This window comes from Desarmillaria tabescens, assembly GCF_030435595.1.
Source record: "Desarmillaria tabescens strain CCBAS 213 chromosome Unknown EV420scaffold_246, whole genome shotgun sequence".
Classification (NCBI taxonomy): Eukaryota; Fungi; Basidiomycota; class Agaricomycetes; order Agaricales; family Physalacriaceae; genus Desarmillaria; species Desarmillaria tabescens.
In genome coordinates this window covers 1-18,961 of record NW_026848545.1, presented here as the reverse complement: position 1 = coordinate 18,961, position 18,961 = coordinate 1, and the positions used below count along the sequence as shown (strand labels likewise).

At 48.3% G+C, this 18,961-nt stretch overlaps 5 protein-coding genes across 5 annotated transcripts; 1 reads left to right on the top strand and 4 right to left on the bottom strand.

Moving 5' to 3' along the window:
- Positions 1 to 3,871: 3,871 nt before the first annotated feature.
- On the top strand, positions 3,872 to 5,488 carry EV420DRAFT_1654916 (uncharacterized protein; the record flags this gene model as incomplete). The annotated part of the gene is made up of 3 exons (XM_060478825.1): positions 3,872 to 3,968; positions 4,297 to 4,425; positions 4,476 to 5,488. The coding sequence occupies 3 exons, from the start codon at positions 3,872 to 3,874 to the stop codon at positions 5,486 to 5,488; spliced, it is 1,239 nt and encodes a 412-aa protein (XP_060321485.1).
- A 168-nt stretch (positions 5,489 to 5,656) lies between these two features.
- Positions 5,657 to 8,999, bottom strand: EV420DRAFT_1654915 (uncharacterized protein; the record flags this gene model as incomplete). The annotated part of the gene is made up of 7 exons (XM_060478824.1): positions 5,657 to 5,857; positions 5,925 to 6,266; positions 6,323 to 6,549; positions 6,653 to 7,457; positions 7,513 to 7,823; positions 7,887 to 8,717; positions 8,921 to 8,999. The coding sequence occupies 7 exons, from the start codon at positions 8,997 to 8,999 to the stop codon at positions 5,657 to 5,659; spliced, it is 2,796 nt and encodes a 931-aa protein (XP_060321484.1).
- A 1,400-nt stretch (positions 9,000 to 10,399) lies between these two features.
- On the bottom strand, positions 10,400 to 13,344 carry EV420DRAFT_563375 (sulfate transporter family-domain-containing protein). The gene is made up of 11 exons (XM_060482599.1): positions 13,293 to 13,344; positions 13,055 to 13,230; positions 12,947 to 13,001; positions 12,813 to 12,895; positions 12,703 to 12,765; positions 12,356 to 12,648; positions 11,898 to 12,304; positions 11,551 to 11,843; positions 10,984 to 11,501; positions 10,850 to 10,931; positions 10,400 to 10,796 (listed from the first exon to the last, which is right to left on the bottom strand). Exons 2-11 carry the CDS (start codon positions 13,169 to 13,171, stop codon positions 10,506 to 10,508), a joined length of 2,202 nt encoding a protein of 733 aa, XP_060321483.1. The 5' UTR covers positions 13,172 to 13,230; positions 13,293 to 13,344; the 3' UTR covers positions 10,400 to 10,505.
- A 919-nt stretch (positions 13,345 to 14,263) lies between these two features.
- EV420DRAFT_1601587 (uncharacterized protein) lies at positions 14,264 to 14,788 on the bottom strand. Its single transcript, XM_060475014.1, has one exon. It carries the CDS (start codon positions 14,554 to 14,556, stop codon positions 14,335 to 14,337), a length of 222 nt encoding a protein of 73 aa, XP_060321482.1. The 5' UTR covers positions 14,557 to 14,788; the 3' UTR covers positions 14,264 to 14,334.
- Positions 14,789 to 16,740: 1,952 nt separating this feature from the next.
- On the bottom strand, positions 16,741 to 17,866 carry EV420DRAFT_1601581 (uncharacterized protein). The gene is made up of 5 exons (XM_060475013.1): positions 17,542 to 17,866; positions 17,304 to 17,488; positions 17,162 to 17,249; positions 16,808 to 17,109; positions 16,741 to 16,760 (listed from the first exon to the last, which is right to left on the bottom strand). Exons 1-4 carry the CDS (start codon positions 17,788 to 17,790, stop codon positions 17,020 to 17,022), a joined length of 612 nt encoding a protein of 203 aa, XP_060321481.1. The 5' UTR covers positions 17,791 to 17,866; the 3' UTR covers positions 16,741 to 16,760; positions 16,808 to 17,019.
- Between the last annotated feature and the right edge of the window lie 1,095 nt (positions 17,867 to 18,961).

Below are 18,961 nucleotides of genomic sequence, written 5' to 3'. Positions count from 1 at the left end.
TCTTTGTTTTGGATGAAGTGGGTGGACGCGCCAGAGTCCCCGTACAACAGTGAGGTGTCTACAAACCCTTGACTAGCATTATTGACCATCATCGTTGACTTCTCTGCTTCCAGTGCCCTTTCAATAGACTTCAAGGTTTCGTTGTCGATGATTGCGCTCAATGCGGTGACATTGGTGTATACGGAGCCCACCTCGGATGATGACGCGGTGGCTAGGTTTGCGGAACCAGGAACGGGTGCGTCCCGTTTCCCTTTCCACCAGGGGGGATATTGACCCTGTCTCCCTCCCCCTAGTTTCCAGCACTCGTCGAGGGTATGACCCAGTCCTTTGCAACTCTCGTTGGCCGTGTGAGATTTGTCGGACCTAGGTGCTGCGCCTTTCTTTGAGGATAAGCTTTGGACTTGTAGGGTTAGCGCTTGGATCGATGCTTGGAGTGCCTGTACGGTGGACTCCTGTGTAGATGAGGGGCTGCTAATGGAGTTCCGTCCGACTACTCGTTCGCCGTGGGCAATAAGACGTGCGATAACGACCATGAGGTTGTTCTCGGCATAGAGCGTGCTGACGACGGGGTCCCAAGTCTCGGGGAATGAGTCTAGCAGAGTCGTCTTGAAACTTTTGTCGTCAATGCCTGCTCCAGCGTCATTGGCCTCCTTTCGGAGCTTTCGCATCCTTTCAATATACCCTCCATCGCCGCTGACCTTTTCCCCGTCTTGGTATTTCACGGCTTTCAACGTCTTTTCCCTACGGTTGCGGATTAGGTCCGAGTATGCGCCGTAATCAGTCTTGAGTACTTCCCAGGCCATGTGGGATGGTTTGTGAGGGTCGATTCCGACGCCAAATACGTCCTTCACATTGCGAATGATTGAGGCAAGTGCAATGCTCTCGCGTTGGGCGTATTCCAGTGAGTTCGGGGTAAGACTATTGATGGGGGTTGCTGGTAATGGTGCGAGTGTGGCGCCAGGGATTGCAACCTTGTTCTCCCAGTAATTGACGAGGCCTCGAGTGTTTCCTTCGGTCATCATGACCATTTTGAAGGTTGCCCAGTTCTTGCCATTGAATTTCTCGTCGTCGTCGAGTTTGATGGGGAGAATATGGTGAGAGGAGGTCGTCATGATAGGGGGTGTATGGAGTTCAGTATGCACAGTCTGTGCGGATTATTGAGTCTGTTTGGTAGTACGTGTGTGTTGTTGACTAGGAGGGATGAGCACGGGAGCCCAGAACCTGTTAAGATAACAACAGCTCAGTCAGTCACACGAAGATGTAGTGAACAGCTGTATTAAGTACGCTACCTGTTAAGATAACAACAGCTAGATGAGTGTAGCATAAGAAATAGGTAGCGAATGATAATATGAATGATATACGCACCTCAGTCAGTCACACGAAGATGTAGTGAACAGCTGAGGTGCGTAGAGGGGCAAACGCCGTAGTTATAAGGATCGGGAGAAAGGAGGTATAGTCTAAATATAGTAAGTAGGAACATCGAACGAGAAATAATGAGAATACTGGTAGGGTAGGCTGAATCCTCGACAGAGAACCACTGCAACAAGGAAGTGTATCGGATGAATTTTTTGAGATGAGGGCTTTTCCGTTGGTCCACTCGTAACACGCTAACAACCACGAGGTTGTCCTCTCGAACGTGCGGCGATGACCTCTCTGGTCAAGCAAGAGGGTATTGCAAGATAAGAACTTGGGCAGCGCTCTTTCTCGGAAGTGACGCTGAGCAAGGTTTGTCGAGCTTCGGCTAAATGTTAGCCACTAACTCGAATCGACTTAGATCAACCAAGGATCGCTACTCGCACTTCGGTAGACGATACACTCGGGGGTCAAAGGCGATGTGAACGGAGTTAGGAGCGAACTTAGATAGTCGCGAAACATGGAGTTCGATGTTAGGTAGATTAAACCTTAGCCGAAGCTGGGGTTTAGGCCAGCTGAGGCTCTACTTAAATACATGCGAGGTAAGCTAAAAATAGTACTGTGGGAGCGTCCGATAGGAATCGCATCCAAGGATAAGCATGAATACATAAGAAAAGAAAAAGAAAAGAATGAACCGTAACAATAACGCTTCTTTTCTTTATCATCGGTAACGGCACACTTGGAAAATAAATCTTCCAAGCGTTCAAAGAATCTCTCAAGCTCTTCAGGATCTGTCGAGCTATCAAAAACGGGCGCGGCCTTTTCATTCGGGCCGGGCATAGACTGAGCCATAGTGACTGCAGTACGAAAGGGGGGAATAATTAAATTCGGGTTGTGATTTTGGTGCGAGCTCGGTGGAGCTCTAATCGTACTGTAAGGTCCGGGAATACTAGAACTACAAGCTCTACGACGAGTAGCTGTTACTGGAGCAGGGATATTCTCTGCGCGTGCTGAGGGCACTCGCTGCGATGGGCCGGCTTGACCGGTTCTTCCTCTCTTGGGTACCTGTTCCACGGGCTGGAATGGGAAGAGGGGTGGAACAGTTAGTCCGCTCGCTGATTTCTGTGCTCTAGTTACAGGGTCCCGACTTAGAGAAGGTCCTGGTTGTCCTGGTTTATGGGACGATGGTTTTCTCTGTGAGGGGTTACCTCGGTTGTCGGCAGTCCTTGGGTTAGAAGGACCAACGGATTTGCTCCTTGAGAAGGAAATCTTCGATAAGCTTAGTAGCTAGTTACACCGAAGTGTAAAGATTCTCCATGAAACTTGAAGTAAGGTTAATTCACAGTTGAAACTCCCCCTCGCGGTGGGCTCCAAATGAAGAGGCTGGCTGTGGGCACCTGTGGAATAGTGAGCGGGCTAAAAGGCGAACCTCAAAAACCCACACACACACTCACACAACTACACAAACTACAATCACCCTCGTAAGTTCTAGGGGGAGCGATTATTTCTAATGCGATCCAACTATACTTCAATATCTCGAAGAGTTTCTCTTATTCTCAGTGCTCTTAGCGAAGCTAAGCTTTCTCTAATGACTTCCTAAGTCTAGGAACTTTTTACAGGAAGGTCGTTCACTGGCGCGACGCAACCTTCAAGGCAGATTTGAGTTATAATACACAAGGGACACTGATCCCAACAGAAACAGAGGCAATACACGCCGAAACTTTAGTGAGCTCGCTAAAAGAACACCACAGGCAAGCACTGACTTAGCCCGCTCGCTACACAACTGTATGTAGGGGTTCTCCAACTAACTCCAGCAGGTTATCTCGACTCAAGAACACTTCAGAAGTGCTCGGAAAACAGATTCAGAAACGGAACTTCGAACAGAACTGACACGGAACAGACTGAAACAGAACAGAACAGAACAGAACAGAACAGATCTCAGATTTCCACTTCAACACATTCTCCGAACAGACTTAACACACTTAACAGAACAGAAACAGCGTCACTGATTCGTATTCACTCTGACTAAGTTCTCAAAAGTCTTATCAAAAGGGTATCTCGTATTTCTCTGAGTGAGCTTGCTAATTCTACGCACAGCTCGAAGTCACAAACTGATCCTTTGTTACAGTACCGCCTTCAACACGTGCACGGGAACTCGGGGGCTCGAAACCTAGCCTCTACCTACTGTAACCAGTCTACTTATACTACAGGGGAATTAGAATTACAAACGTCGCGCAGTACCCAGACTCCTACATGCGTAGCACGTTGCCACCGCCGCTTTACTGAGCATCCGAGTCGGACTTCCCAGTTTTAGTCTCATTTCTATAGTGAGCTCGCTAAACGCGTGCCAAGAGGTGCTCCCCTGACACCCGTGGGCTCGTTCTCTAGCGACCGACAGGTCTAGGCGCATGGAACTATCAGTTCTGGCATATGTCGTTCAGGACTTCTTTCTTGGATTCACAGAGGCTTCTCGTAGACACGGCAACAAGTGAGTCTTCGAACAATGGGACTCAGAACAATGGAACGCGGGCTCGCAGACTTCGGCCGAAGCCCATTGCCCAAGCTCGTGCCGGTGATATCTGTCAGCTCGCTTAAGGATTTCCCCGGATTTTCAGGTACGGCGCGTCACAGTTAGCGAGCGCGCTAAGTGTTCTCAGTGCCAGTGCAATCTTCAAGGTTTTATCTAGCTCCCGCGAGTGTGCCTGTAAGTTAGAGCCTAAGGCATTGGGTATAGGGTTTGGCCTTCTCATCATGCATGCCCGTCAGGTACAGTGCTGTGACTAAGTCCTGTTTAGAATCCCGTTGCTTCTTATGCCATAAGTTTTATTCCATATCATTGCACCGCGTAGCATTAGTGTCGACGTGTAGTTTTAGTCCACTCGCTCACTATTTCTCAGTATGCGTGTAAAACACTCTAGATTGCAAAATTACATGCGTAAATAGGCTGCAGTCGCAACATCGGGGCACCAAATCTGTTGTTGTGGAGTCCGGGAGAGCTTTGCTCAGAAGCTTCTTGGGTACCAGAGCATGGGAGTGTGCAGACATCTCCCGCCCAGGAGGTTTGCCTACCATGTGAGTGTATATCCACTATAAGCGACATGGCTCTCTGACTGACTACATAGACAACCATGTGAGCCGTTCTCGCAAGGGTAACTTGAAGCCCCAGAAGCCCAACAGTTTTGCCCTAATTACTCATGAGCTCTTACCAGACATCCGCCTGGCATGGAAAGTGGGCCTTAGTTCTGTCGACGCAAACAAGGAACATATAAATGTCCCAGCAGCACCATTCGCCTTTCCTCGGGCCGATCTATTTGCCACCATAGCAGATGGGACTAAGCGGATGAGCACACTCAGTACCTGGCTGCGTCTCCGACCGGGCCTGCTGGCCATGCAAACGCCTTCGTACACTTCTGCCAGAATGAGCCACCAGATGTGGAGAGCAATCCTCACCTATGACTGGGTGGGCCAGTCGGACGTGAGGGATAGGATCAGAGGGAAGATTACCGATCGAAGGGAACTAGCGTTGAAATTCCTGGAGGGATGTTTGGGAGAAATGTCTGTTGAGGCCCATGGAATCTTGGTGGAAGGCAAATGGCGAGGCACACCCATCAGAGATGTCTCCAGGGAAGACGTCCACGAGATACACTGGGAGCTAGCCGAGTTGGGGTTCAGACTGGAATTTTTGTCTCTGGATAGGCATTTGAGGGACGTGAATACAGAATCAGCTATACGGAAGCATCTTGTCCATTTAGGCCACTGCTTTCCCCTCGGACACCATGATCGCTGTTGGGTGGTACACCTATCGGAGGCTCACCATGGTATCGGCAAACCCGGGTGGATGCGTTGGGCTCCGTACTTATGCTCCATGCATCGGGTTATGAGCAAATGGAGAGGTTGTCCTGCATCCATCTTGTTGGACAAGAGCAGATACACGGAGGAAATGGTGACATCTTTGGAGCAAGACCTTGCCTCTTTTTACTGCAACAGTTTCTACGTAACTTTTGGCCATGCACCCTGTTTGCCACGTGTGTTGACACACATGTCCACGGAGGGGAACTATCCTGAGTGTGCAATGCCCCTCTCGACAGCTGGGGGCTACTACAAGGATGTCACAGAGTGGGAGGCACCATACTAAGTTCTAGGCCCACATACTTAGGCTCATCCTTCATTTCCAATGATTGTGTTCAGCATGCTAGCATTCGGATTTATGAATATCGTGATCAATATTTTGCCAAAGCAGTTATGTAATATGACGTGACATGACCAATGGACTGGTTGTGTGACATGATATAATGCAATATGACTAAATGAGCATAACGATTCGATCATCATCGAACAACCAGAAGTCCAAGCAAGCCTCAAAATTGAGGAAGAGTGCTGTTGCCTCTCCAGCAAGAAGGCTGCATAATTTCATGTCGAGCTTGAGCCTGATGATATTGAAGCAAGTGCTCATGCGAAATACTTGAGAAGGCGGTTGGAATTCATCTGGGGCATGCAAGACAAACTACAAGAACCACTGGGCAGAGGACAATCACATATCTGCGAACCTAAAATAAGCATGATGCACGCACCTTGATCTTCTCCTCGGGTGCTGCAGGCATATATGGCAGACTGGTCGCCATCACCAGGAAGCGTGGCCCGCAGCGGTCCAAGTCTTGTTCAAAGTATTTCCGCAATTTATCAGTGATGGCTCGGGTGACGCATTCATAAAGGGGGAGATGCCCGCCATTGGGCTGTGTCCCATAACCCCAATCACATGGTGTTGAGCAAAAGGCATCTGTCCTGACGCATCCATGGTCAAACTGGATAAGGTCTAGAAGGTCCTGAGCTGAGTGGATGCTGCGATCATACATCCTGTGAAGATACAACAAGAGATTCTCCAGTTGGGGTAGCTCTCGGCGGAATAGCGAAGGCTATGATAATCTCTGTTCACTGATGTTACTGGCACAAAGACAGCTGCAGAACTTACCAGGCCTCCAATATATTTGTCATGACCGAAATTGTAAGAAAATCCCTCCCGCATGGCATTAAATCCATTGCTCTGGTCTGCCATCGGATGGGACAATAGAATGAGCTTCAGCACCAACCTATTTTGGAGTTGTGACTTTTCCGGGTCGGGTTTCTTGAAACCGACATCGTAAGGCTGGGGAGAGGATATTTCATGGGTGATTGTGTAGTGTGGTGTAGCGTGTTGGACTTATGGTCAAATGAGGATCACAGAAATGTGAAACCCACAGATACCTCTGATCTCTTTCATGTCGATGAGGTGGTTCCAAGGTCAGAGGGTCTGTAAGTTTACAACCGAGCCAAGGTTGCATGAAATCTTCGGTAGCAGGATCCAATGCCTTGACGACGGGTCCTGTTAGAAGATCCAAGACTTTTGCCAATCCTCCTCGTGGAGTCAACAATGCGAGAAAGAGAAACGGAGACACCGGCAGCGGTGGCATGCGGAAGGTAACAGTGCAGAGAGCAAGCAGGAGACCCTGTGCTCTCCACAGACAAGTTTCCATCGCGGTGCAATCTCTCATGCGAAAGGTAGCTGTGAAGTAATTGGAGTTGTTCGGCAAGGAAGTGTATAGATTGGTATTTTCAAGAGCCTTCTTCAATGCCTCCCTGAGGACCATTTTATTGATACCGTCGCCATGGCTCCGGCTCTGGAGTATGATCATCTTCATGCTCCCAAATTTTGCCAGCTCATCCCAATTTTCACAAAGGATGTCGGAGGAAGGAAATTGGGGTGCTAGAGGGCCCTCTATCTTCTGCAGAAACATCTCGTTGTCCTTGTCCCATGCATTCGTTGCATAAAATCTACAGAGTTCGAGCACTGCATCGGCGAGAGATTCGACATTCGGTCCCTTCAGGCACATTGTGTCGGGGAGGAGGGAGATCATGGTCTCTGACAGGCAGGAGGTGTATATGGGTTGACTTTGCACCCGCTCTGCATCACGAGGTTGTGGCCAAATTTCTCCGGCATAATAAGGGGGGGGCAATGGCAGCGGGGGCAGTTGGCTGGACGAGTCAATCGGTGAAAGGGGGCGCATGCCAAGTCGATCGGGTGGCGGTGACCTGGAAGAAGCGGGCCGCTTGTTGGACTGTGTGTTCGGCTGGGTCACCATCAGGTCAGTCACATCACACTCTAATTGTGACAGGGTCACATACCTGTGGTTCTTCCGCCAGTGAAGTGGCGTCATCGGTAAGTTGGGGACAACGAGGGATTCCCGCTGTAATCATCAGCTCAGGGGCAAGATGATTGGGTGGCAAGCCTCTGCATGCACGTAGGGAGGGCAAGGAGTTCTCATCGAAACTGCTGCCCCACTGTCGCATGACGAACAAGAGATTGTGCATTGCACGCTCTGAGAAGCAGGCATGCATTCCTCCTCTTACCACGTCAGGCATTCCTTGCAGTCCAAAATCGCCCACATACAAGTTCCTGTTTCGGAGATTGTGGCAGATGGGGCCTCGGGTCAGAGCTGGAAATATTTTCCTGCAAGTTAATATCGCCTGCAGTCAGGTAGTTGTGTGGTCAGACGTACCAATCACCAGGGTAAACTGACCGAGCACAGCTGAATGATTTTTGCCATGTTTGGGCAGAAACTTGGACTCCAGGCTTCCATGGCAGATGAAATGGTCAATTGTGGCCTGACCCTCATTAATTTTCTTGTTGACGACGAGAAGAGACGGATCCCCTTTGTGGGACATGAGCTGTAGGAAACACCAGCCCATGTTTTGAAAGCTGAGATTAGCCAGGTCATCAGTCTTGAGGCCGAGAATCTGGGGCTTCCCAGCCATTGCATTATGCGTGAGAAGTTTATTGTGAATCATCCTGTAATTGTTGTTAGCATTGGTGTAGAAGGTGATGCAAAGATCAAGCTTTTGCATGTGCTCCCGAAATGGTGTGACGTCGACATGCTCAAGATGGTATATGTCAGACTGGGGGAGTGGGTATCCGGTTTGAACACTAGGATCTGCATCCTTGATGGCTTGTTGACGATGCTCCGGACTGAGAAAGGGATAGATGAGGACGTGACATGTAGGTGCTTCGCCATGTCCCCATGCCATTCGCATGGCAGATGCTTTCTTACGCCCTGTCGTGTTGGATCCAATGAAGGCAGTGTTTCTCGATGACATGGGAAGCGTTCCAAGGAATGTGTTCGAGTTGAAGCCATGGGATAGCAGGCCAGCGACGGACGTTTCTGGTCTGACGAAAGGTTGGGGAAGAGTGACCGCCTGAGTATTGGGCCTTGGGGTGTTTTCCTGAAGCAGACCGGCGGTGGTGAGCCTGCAAAGAGGTGATGTAGTGGCTACCAGATTGCGTCGTGGGATGGGGGCTTGGATGCTGGTGGATACTGCTGTGGGACCAGCTGCTGATTGTGTGTTAGCAGGATTGGCCTGTGGTGCAGGTTTGGGATGTCAATGGGCTGTTTGAGAATTACGAAAGAGAGCGGACAGTGGGAGTGGCTGAGATTCGCTCTGCATGCTAGGGGGCATTGGGCAGCAGTGCAAGATCTTGCAAGACCTCAGAGGAATAAAAATAAATTCAATTTAATTATATGTTATTTTCTTTTACCAATGTCGAAGATTTTCATAGCACCCTGCTGGGAAAGTAATGAGATTGTCCAGTCTGGCCGTTGTGACCACTGTGACATGATTTGCTGACTGTACCTTATCGCTGTCTTTTTATGGTAGGTGAGCTACCAAATGGCTGTGCCGACCGAATTTTTTTGGTGTGAGATCGCACGCGGCCCCACGAGATCTTGTGCGACCTCACGAGACCGCACAAGATCTCATAATTTTGTCCAGTAATTCCAAGGGTATGAATAGGTTCTCCGTGTTGAGATTTGCAACTTCAAGCTCATGCTAGAAGATTCCCGAAGCTTCGGCTTATTCATTTGTCACGATACTTAGATATATTTAGTACTTTTGGTAGAATATTCTAGATACTTTTCGTAGTATATAAGGAGCTCATTAGGAGCTCTAGTAGCTAACAATTCAGTATTATACCTACTGCAAGCCTCCCACTGCAATAATTCCAACACTCCATCACTGCTGGAACCTGTGTTCGGATCCTCAGCGAAGTCTTGAGTCAAGTCCTGGTGGTTAGTCCCTCCCTGACTGCAGTAACAGTCATAAAACTGACCTCACAATGCAGAGCGGTTTGGAGACTAGCTCTCGGCCAAACACTAATTTCCGTAGTGGAGCATATCGCTTCGCCATCGTTGAGAAGAGGACTGAAATGGTGGAGGTTGTTTCGAGAGTAAGTTACTCGGCTTGGGATCTCGAGGTGGTGATCTAAAGGGCTGGATTGTAATTCGGTACATAATACGATATACAACAAATAGCTTCTCTGAGCAACTTCCACCTGGTGTACTATCGTTATCCTAGTCGAACGCACTCAAACTAGAATTTGTCCAGCTGGTAAGCTTAAATTATATAGACGTCCAACTAGCCATAAGTCCTGACTCGGAATTTTATCTGCGTGACATTCATGGGTCAATGTGAGAGTGTAATGGTCGAGACTGCGTCGACGCATTTTATCAATGTTCCTGCGTAACCGTGCCACTATACAGTATTTTCGATGGCTATCACACAATTACCGACTTGGCCTGCTTCACCGTCCTGAGCATAGAATACTATGGCCTTCGTGTGGGTATACGACGCGCATAAAATATGTATATAAGACGCACCCTATTACAAGCACCCATATATAATGGGGTCGCATGGCGACTCTGAGCGCATCAGCTTCACGATATGCGTAGGGATATTGGACAGGTCCAGAGAAGCTCGGGAGTGTAGAGACGGATATATATTTGTGACAGGGCTCAGAAGCTGGTTTATAGAGATGATAACTACAGGAGAGAAGTGACACCCGACATGAATCCCAAAACACCATTTGCTGGTCCATCGAGAGGCCTCGAAATGCAAAATACTTTTTGTCGTACATTTTTTCGTATCCATTAGGTTCAAAAGGACGACTCGGTCAGCAGAAGAGATTGAGCATTGCGGTAGCTGGATGAAGCGTGCGCCGTGAATGCAATTGAGATTCACCGGAGTCCGGACCGGAACCGCCGCTCACACACGCGCAGGATTCAACAAGTAGAATAAAATTGTGAGTAAATATGCATGCATTAGTGTTACAATAATAATAGAAGCTATCATGATTTTATGGGTCCGTTCTCTGCAGCATGAACTGCAGATGCAAGATCAAAGTGGAAGAAGGGAGTTTGTAGGGCAGAATCATCCTGGCTGATTGAAGGACTTGGGTCTCTATCGTGCTTCCAGTCCGCCGTCTCGACGTCTCCTTCGCGTTGTTCTGATGGTGCCCCGGCACCGTCTCGATAGGGAACAACGGCCGCGATTTCTTGGGGGACTCGCTGGCCTACACCGAAGCCACCTGCGATTAGTGCCCGGCGGATCCAAGGAGAAAGAATAGTGGCAAAGTGGAACTAAATAGCTTGTAAGGTCAAGATTTCACTAGAGAGCATCAGAAAAGACGTACCTCTACAGGGTGGTCGGTCCATCGTTCTATTTCATTCCGGGTATCGATTAGTGCTTGGACAGCAGTGGTATCAATTTGCGAGCTGTGGAAGAGAGATCAATACGTAAAAATGAGACTTGGGATTGGAAACACACATCACAGAGAAATCGAGAACGACGGCCCGTAGTAATGGAAGATTCGCGTTGGCTTCGGCAGCAGCACCGTGATCGCCTCGTTTAGGTCCAGGATCGTTCCATGCACGGTCGCTCAGCTTCACCGTGCTCATGTCCTTGCCTCTTCTCGTGTTCTCCTTCACATAGTCCACGAGAGTCGAGTTCAACTGCGCGCTATTGGGGTAGAGGAAACTCTCTTCGAACCGATAAACAACGACACCTGGAGGAGGCGGAGTGACTTGAACGTCTGCATTGGTGACGCCGTCCTTGGTCAGGGGAGCAAATACTTCTCGGTGGTGCTTGAGATCTGAACCGCCATCGTTCAGGGTAACCTTGCCAAGGAAGTAACCACGAGGATGAGCGAGGCGTATGAGGAGAAGCGCAAGAGAAGTGCAGATGGACACATATATGCCATTTTCGATGGATGAGAAGATTGTCACAAGAACGGCCGCGAACCATATTACGAACTCCAAGGGAGACACGCGCCAGTAAGAATAAACCTAATAACAGAATAAGCACAGCACTATGATGAGTAAGGAGCGAACATACCTGCTGAGGAGATGCCACCAGATCAGCCACTGCATGGATAATCACGGCAGAGAGACCAGCAGTGGGAATCCAGTAGAACGCAGGTGTCAGGCCGTACAATGCCACAATCACGACAATTGCAGTGATGATACCGGCAGCAGGGGTTCTCACGCCTGACTTCGATTTCAAAGCAGAGCGAGAAAACGAGCCAGTAGCGGGGTACGCGCCAAAGCACGAGCCCACAGTGTTCGTAACTCCTATGGCGATAAGCTCTTGATTCGGGTTAATTTTGTAACCGTTCACGCGTCCGAAGGCTTCAAGAATATTGTTAGGCACGATATCTTTGGATTACGTATGGTGGGACTTACATTTAGCAATGGCGATGTGCTCCAGTAATAGAATGATAACTGCAACAGGAAGCTTGGCAGCCAAAGCAGAAACTAGGTCTGGGTCGATGTCGGGCTGCCCGACGTGTCTAAGACCACTAGGGACAGTCTTTAAGATTTTGATCGGGTAGCTTCCCTTCGCATTACGTCGGTGTCTTGTGTATAGCCATGCAGCGATCGTCAGAATAAGGATAACGAAGGCATTCCTGAAAACGGAGATAAAGAAGAAGAGTCGACCTCTGCGAGGGAAACGCTTTGTGAGCTGATCGCATACGATACGGATGGAGTATAATGTGACCAATCCAGTCAGTCCCCAGGCGGCATCGAGCTTCGTGTTCGGCAGTCCCTTCAAGGTATTTATGATAACTTTGTAAGTGGCCGCGCGCGTACTAGAATTTGAGGTTAGCTTCGATGATGAATCAGAGAATCAGGATGCGTACTCGAAACCGGTGATACCCATTAAACCAGGGACTTGACCAGCGATAATATTAATCGCAGAACCGGTCATGAACCCGCTGACGGCCGGTGCAGGAATGAAGTCGACTATCCACCCAAGCCGCAGGAGTCCGATGCCCAAGACAATAAAACCGGCAATAAACGCGACAGTGGTGGCTATCTGAGGACCTCCCCATTGATTGGGATGTTTTTCATCGATATACTTGATGATCTCGGACACGGTCAAGGACATGACAGCGACTGGACCAATGGACACGTCTTTTGAAGTTGCAAAGAACTAGATGGCAAATATTAGCAAGTTAGGTTCAGGTCATGGTAAAACAGGACATACGCAGTAAATCAATACACCAACAAAAGAAGAATATAGTCCATATTCGGGATCGAGGGTCGCAATCTATGATCCATCAGACGCATTTTCTGGAGGATCAAAACGCTACTCACCTGAGCGTAGGACATGCTCTGAGGAACAATAACCATCCCAACAGTAAGACCAGCGATAACGTCACCAGTAAGCCATCCAAGATCTGGGATCCGTTCAGTCGCTTGTTTCTGTCAAAGGGCACCGTGAAACTCACTGTATCTAGTGATCCATCCAAATATAGGGAACAAACTGACAAAGTAATCCACCACCTATAATCAAATAAATGAGTACGATTCAGCATCAGAGAGATGTATACACATACCCTTTTACCGGGGTTCTTGGTGTACTGGAGTACATAGTCTTTCGAAGAGACAACTGGGACAATCTCCTCCGGATATCCGATGATACGTTTACCGAGTCGTTTAGCGGTGCTGGTCATGATGCTGATTTGACCTCGGGGAAGGCGTTTCTAAAGCTGCTGTGTCTCTGAACTCGGCGCTAAAAAATCACAGCGTTATAGTTAGCTCCGGTATGCTCTGAATGAATAAAACGTGACGTACAGACTTCTCACGTAAAAAGAAGAGTCAATTGGACAGAAACGTAGAAAAGGAAAGTCGGTAGCGACAAGTGAACGGGCAAGCCATTTTCAAGAGTATTTTTGAGGCCCAGTAATTGCGACATTAGGTATTCACTCCGCCCAAGGATTGCGCAATGCGGAGTCTGAATGACACCACGCGTGAATTCGAAAATTCAGTTGATGCCATTGGCGAATGTCGACGCGATTGGGCCCTGGTATGTCGCTTTGTCGCTGGCGGGCCAGGAAAGGCTAGGAAATCGGCTGGGATCGACGTCCAACAATGTGGACTGTAAAAGACCCGAGGATATGTGGGCCCCCTTGATTTAGGAAAAAAAAGTTTCTAAACAAGGTAATAGCCGCGAAGCCGATCATGTGCACCACGCTTCCTTGAGCTTAGCATAGTCTTCGAAAGAAATCATTCAGTCGTACTGTAGGGACAATTAAAAGAAAAGAAGGAGATTGCAAGCGTCTATAACGATAGTAGATCATCACGAGAACCGAAGTACTTCGACTAGCAGCTCAATACGGTACTTACAATCTAACATAGGACAAAACCACCTGCTCTATTATTCGTATGGCCCTATAGGCGATGACGTGACAATTCATGAAGTCCAAAAGTCGTGCTAGCATGTTGCCCGAAGTTTGATCGATGGACGATCCCGAGTCCGCAAATGAATACATCAGGAAGGCTGGGTTCATTAACTTAAACTTTTCGATAGAGAAAGACGCAATGCAACATCGATACCTCGTCAGACTTACTGAAAGGTGCTCTGCGAGCAATACTCCACAACATTCGATGTTCAAACGTCAAAAACGGGCAGGTAGTCAGGAACACGGATGTTTCACCACCAAAGAGTACTAGAGCAAGCGGCGAATACCAGAAGGAGCTCCACCAATCTCGCCTCAAAATAAAGGCCAATAATAAGGTAGCATCTCGTTCCTTAGAAAGAATCGGGACTGAATGCATGAGGCTGGGGATGGTCAGGCGGATCTCGACATATGTCCCTGCAAAATTACATGTGAATTCATAGATATTCGTTATACATACTCCTCGGTGTCCTAGTCATATTATCCTGGACCGTGGGGTATAATGTAATATCCGATATACTCCTAGAAGAGGAAGACCAGGGAGATCCAGACATTCCAAGATCGTAACCGAGAGATTTCTTCGAAGGTGACCGGTAAGAATACACAAAATCTTCTAAGATGAAAACCAATGTGGATAGAGCCCCGCTGAGGAACAGCATTTGCCGGAGGTCGGAAGCTGTTGGCTGTTAAGGCAACAAAAACCCGTCTCGGCTTGCGCCGTTCCATGTGTCGCTCAGAATGTAGCTCAATAAAGAGTAACCCTGTCTGTAAGAGATGTGGCGTATTTAGCGCAAATATATCGGGGGAAAGGACCCGTAAGAATCGTCGTTCCTTCACCCCTACGGTGCTAGGAAGACAACTCCATTGGGGTACCGCTTGCCTACTGTTGAGTCTGGCTTACAATACTGGAAATTAAAGGCACCGCCAATGGACCTTTCGGGTTCGTTAGCAGTCATAGCCGTAGATGTAGAGGTGAAGCAAATCGTTTGAAAATCGCCAACAAATCTCAATAGCAGAAGGACCCAGAGTAGGCGGAGAGAGAGCAACGGTTTCGTCGGCCGATAGAAATGCAAATCCTCGATCAACCATCGAACTGGCTGGACTACGTGTTGCACAATGCACCGTCGTCCTCGGTGGGGATCGGAATACTTGGTCACCGTTGCTAACTGAGGACTGGCCACAGACCCCAGAAGCGCAGTACAGCTAGAGCTCCTCTCGCAAGACAGTTGAAGCGGAAGTCGGGCATAGAGGGAGAAGCTTTAACCAGTGGAGTTGCTGTGCGGACAAACGGCATTCTCGGGATTTACAGACTTTCGTCGCCTGTGGATTAACCCCGTTGAAAGCGAAGCCTCAAAAACCAGTATTCATACTAGGACTGGAGGAAGGTAGAGCATCTCACCACCGTGTGGCCACCCTTTGGATATTGGCCACCGTTCTTTATCGAAACATGTCATAGGAGTTGTAGCCAACGGTAAGCAAACCATATCGTTCCAGTAGGAACAACCGGCTCAAAAACCTGTACTCGCTAGAATGAGCAGATGCACAGGGGGAAAGGTATTCCGATTCCAAAAGAACTCTGTCAACGTAGTCAATTATGTTTTTCACTGGCTCGCAGATATTTTACCTGTATTCTCCAAAAAAAGATGATAAGGAGTTGTAGCCATCGCACCTGGCGCGAAGTCACTAGGTACCACAATATGACGTGGTCCTAGAGTTGGGCTTCAAGGGCAATGAAGCTAAGTTCGTACCAATTTGACACGAGTTGGTAGCATCAGGACCGCTTTTTCAGCTATCTTGGGTTCAAAATCATCTGGAAATAGGGCTACTCGCTTTTATCGATCAGGCTATAGCAGCGTTCGTGGACCTGTGAAAGACTAAAGAGAACCTGGAACTTTGACACGTGCCAAGAGAAAACGATTCACAGATATCGGCCCGGGTTTCCTATTTTCTTACCGGATCGTGTTTGCCTTCCTTTCTTTCCGTGTATGAACTTACAGATTCAGGCCATTGTTAACCAGAGGAAACAAATTTTCGTTCACAGAAATCTGGGCAGGAAGCTTTTCCTTCTGATTTTCTACCGGAAGTCGATACTATTTTTGTGGATGCATACGAGCCTGAGCAGCACTATCCTCACGTACGTAGATCATGGTCTTCATGATCTCACATCCATTTTTGTCTCTGGAATGTTTTTTTTCCCGCCAAATGGTTAGAATAACGACGACGGTAGTCTTGCTTGTCATCTCCCAGACACTTTCTTCGAATTTAAAGTCGCCTTTTCATCCCGTCATGCTTTGCAGACCCCAACATCTGAAAGCACTTGGTAAACTGCCATTGTCGACAGGTCCACAGATGACTCCGTATGAGGGCGGTCTATATCTCAATTACGGCCCCATGCTTTTTTACCCCAGCTCTGGAATGCACTCCTTTCACGCAACTGACCAGTGGATAGGTCCGATGGGATATACAAGATGGGCGGGAACCGCGAAGGGCACAGATTACGATGTTGCAGGTGATAGTGACTTTGGCAGATCATGGGTATGTTCTGTCCTAATTCTAAAGAACTACCTGGCTCAAGAGAGATCGACAGCGACGTCTCTCCAAGAATCTTGGGTACTGCAGTCTTTCTTTCTCAACTTAACTTTCACTTGTTAGACGCTAGCATGACCTACCTCAATCACGGGCCGGTTTTTTTGACTAAAATGCGCCTTCTAAATGTACCTCAGAATACTAAAGTTGGTCATTAGGCACTTCATTAAAATGACCTCCTCTTCCGATACCCTCTCCATCTATTGATGGAAAGAAGAGGAATAATTCTGGTTGTCATGCTCCTAAGAAGAAAGCTACCGCAGTCCTTACTGGATGCAGCATGACGCCAAGTTTATGACAAGAACGACACTTGTTGACAAAGGCTGTGGGTAGAGGCCGTTGCGAAGAAGTCGGAATTGCTTTATCTTGGAGGTGGTCTATAAATAGTGGTTACATCTTGCACACAAGGGATATGTTTGTAGATTGATATTCTAATCTTCCCCCTCAATGCTTCCTGGAAAACCAACCATAGTCATCCTCTTAACTTTCAACATACTAATCCCTGAACCTACGAAGCACCGTCGTCCTGGCTAAGGCTAAAGCCTAGGGATAACACCGTCACGATTCGGCCGATTGAGAATGTTTAGAATTTGGGCTGATACAGCGTCAGGGTCTTCTTGGACCACCTGGGGAAGGTGTGAAGAAATGGTAAATGGTAAGATGATTTAGAATGCTCACGAGATGTCCTCCCGAAGAAATCCTTGAAACAGAGGCTGGCTTTCGGCCTTTAGATAAATCAGAAAGGCTGTCTTGCGAATATTGTGGACTGAATTCCGATGCTCAGAGTTGAATAAATCAATGTCAGTGTCCTATAACGTACACGAGGCTGTCCTTTTTGCCGTAGATGATATGGATTGGGATCGTTGCGCAGACTTTTTCGATCTGCTCAGTAGCATCGAAGGTCGGTTCGAAATCAATGAAACCACCCGATTCGTGGCGTTTGTCACATTTCGTGGTGACTGAATCCAACGGATGTTCAGGGTCCAGCGGGCGAAGACCGTGATTCTAGTGATAGGTAAACAAAGATCAAGATGGACAACTTGAAGGAATGCACTAACAACGTGAATAACCACAATTCGAATATCCCATGTCTTCCATGGCGCGCGCTTCACGAAGTATTCAAATGCTGCTTTCCGGTTATCCCAGATGCTACGCTGTGCAGCTATAGCCTTCGTTAACATCGCAGTCTGGCGCTCACGGTCCTTTATATTCGCTTGGAATATATGCCGATCGATCATGGGCGGTTCGACCAATATGATACTCTCGTACGGTGACGTACTAGAAGAGTAACACTTGGTGGAAAACATGCTAGAAAGAGCATCTATGAAGAGTTAAAAAATAGGTGTAGAAAACACGTACGCAGCTGAAGCTCCGGCGGAGTGTCCGATTACGACAATACGCTCGCCCCGCAGGCGATTCTCCACAAATTCTGCGACTCCACGGGCCCAGTCCGAAATCGCTAAGGGGTCCGAGCTTTCCATCATATTGACCTTCATTGATGTAAGCAGGCCTTACAGGGAGAGAAGCCGGCGATCTCCTTGGCATTCAAGAGCGCCGATTCGCCCATGGCTGAGTGAATCAAATGCCCAGCATTCTTTAACTCTTGTGTGGCACTGAATACGTTGGCGATAATAGGTTCCCAATGTTCCTTGTCTAAAACACGTGTCAGGCAAGACGTCAACGGAGACCAGTTATGTGCATGTAACGTGCGCCGGTTGCGTGTAGAAAAATCAGGACATTTCCGTCGTTCCTGGTAGAAGCAGTAGGTGGTGTAAACGCTTCGCAGCCCATCTTAAGGTGTACCCCATTAACGACGCAAGCCGTCTTGAGAACAACGGCTTCAAACAATGAAGGCGGAAAGAGACATGTCGGAAGATTAGAGCGCTCCTTCGCTTGAACTTCCCATAAATATGTACTCTCCGGTTCTTAAAGTCGATTTGATTCCCGGTTGTCGCGGTGACTTCGCCGTTCGGAGTCGGCATCATCCGGTCGTATACTTATTGGCGCCTTCGGCAACCGAACCCCCTTTGAATCCGAGTCAGGCCCGAGGCAGAAGTGTGCCCAAGGTAAATTTTGGAATACATCGGCGTCTCGCGAGGTCATCAAGACATAAGGCCTAGGCAACGTCGGGGGTCAGAATCAGAATCAGAAGCCATAGATAATAAAATGATCCAAGGGACCACGTACGTATTGCTAGTCCCACGATTTTAGGTGTCTAGCCTCAGCGACTCAAAGACGTTGAGCTCGAAAACCACGGGTTTGTTCGCACTCGGCGCATCCAAAGCTACAGTAGATTTAAACCAAGGCGACTGGAACCGTACATAGAAAACATCATAAGTTAACTATATTAAGCATCGTGCAGATGAACGCTACCTAGGCCTCGGAACAATGCGGCATTGGAACGGAGAAGGATGGCTATACCCGTGTCAGTGCATACGTTGAGGTAGGATAACGAAGATGCACACCTTGTTACACCCG

Bases quoted from the DNA above. Each gene is read 5' to 3' on its own strand.
- EV420DRAFT_563375 (XM_060482599.1), bottom strand. From the start codon at position 13,171: ATGACCAGCACCGCTAAACGACTCGGTAAACGTATCATCGGATATCCG. The intron at 12,766-12,812 runs GTGAGTAGCGTT...GATGGATCATAG, and splicing joins AGAGCATGTCCTACGCTCAG to ATTGCGACCCTCGATCCCGA. The intron at 11,502-11,550 runs GTATGTTCGCTC...TTCTGTTATTAG, and splicing joins TGGTGGCATCTCCTCAGCAG to GTTTATTCTTACTGGCGCGT.
- EV420DRAFT_1601587 (XM_060475014.1), bottom strand. From the start codon at position 14,556: ATGCTGTTCCTCAGCGGGGCTCTATCCACATTGGTTTTCATCTTAGAA.
- EV420DRAFT_1601581 (XM_060475013.1), bottom strand. From the start codon at position 17,790: ATGTTTTCCACCAAGTGTTACTCTTCTAGTACGTCACCGTACGAGAGT. The intron at 17,489-17,541 runs GTTAGTGCATTC...ACCTATCACTAG, and splicing joins GAATTGTGGTTATTCACGTT to AATCACGGTCTTCGCCCGCT. The intron at 17,110-17,161 runs GTGAGCATTCTA...CACCTTCCCCAG, and splicing joins TTTCTTCGGGAGGACATCTC to GTGGTCCAAGAAGACCCTGA.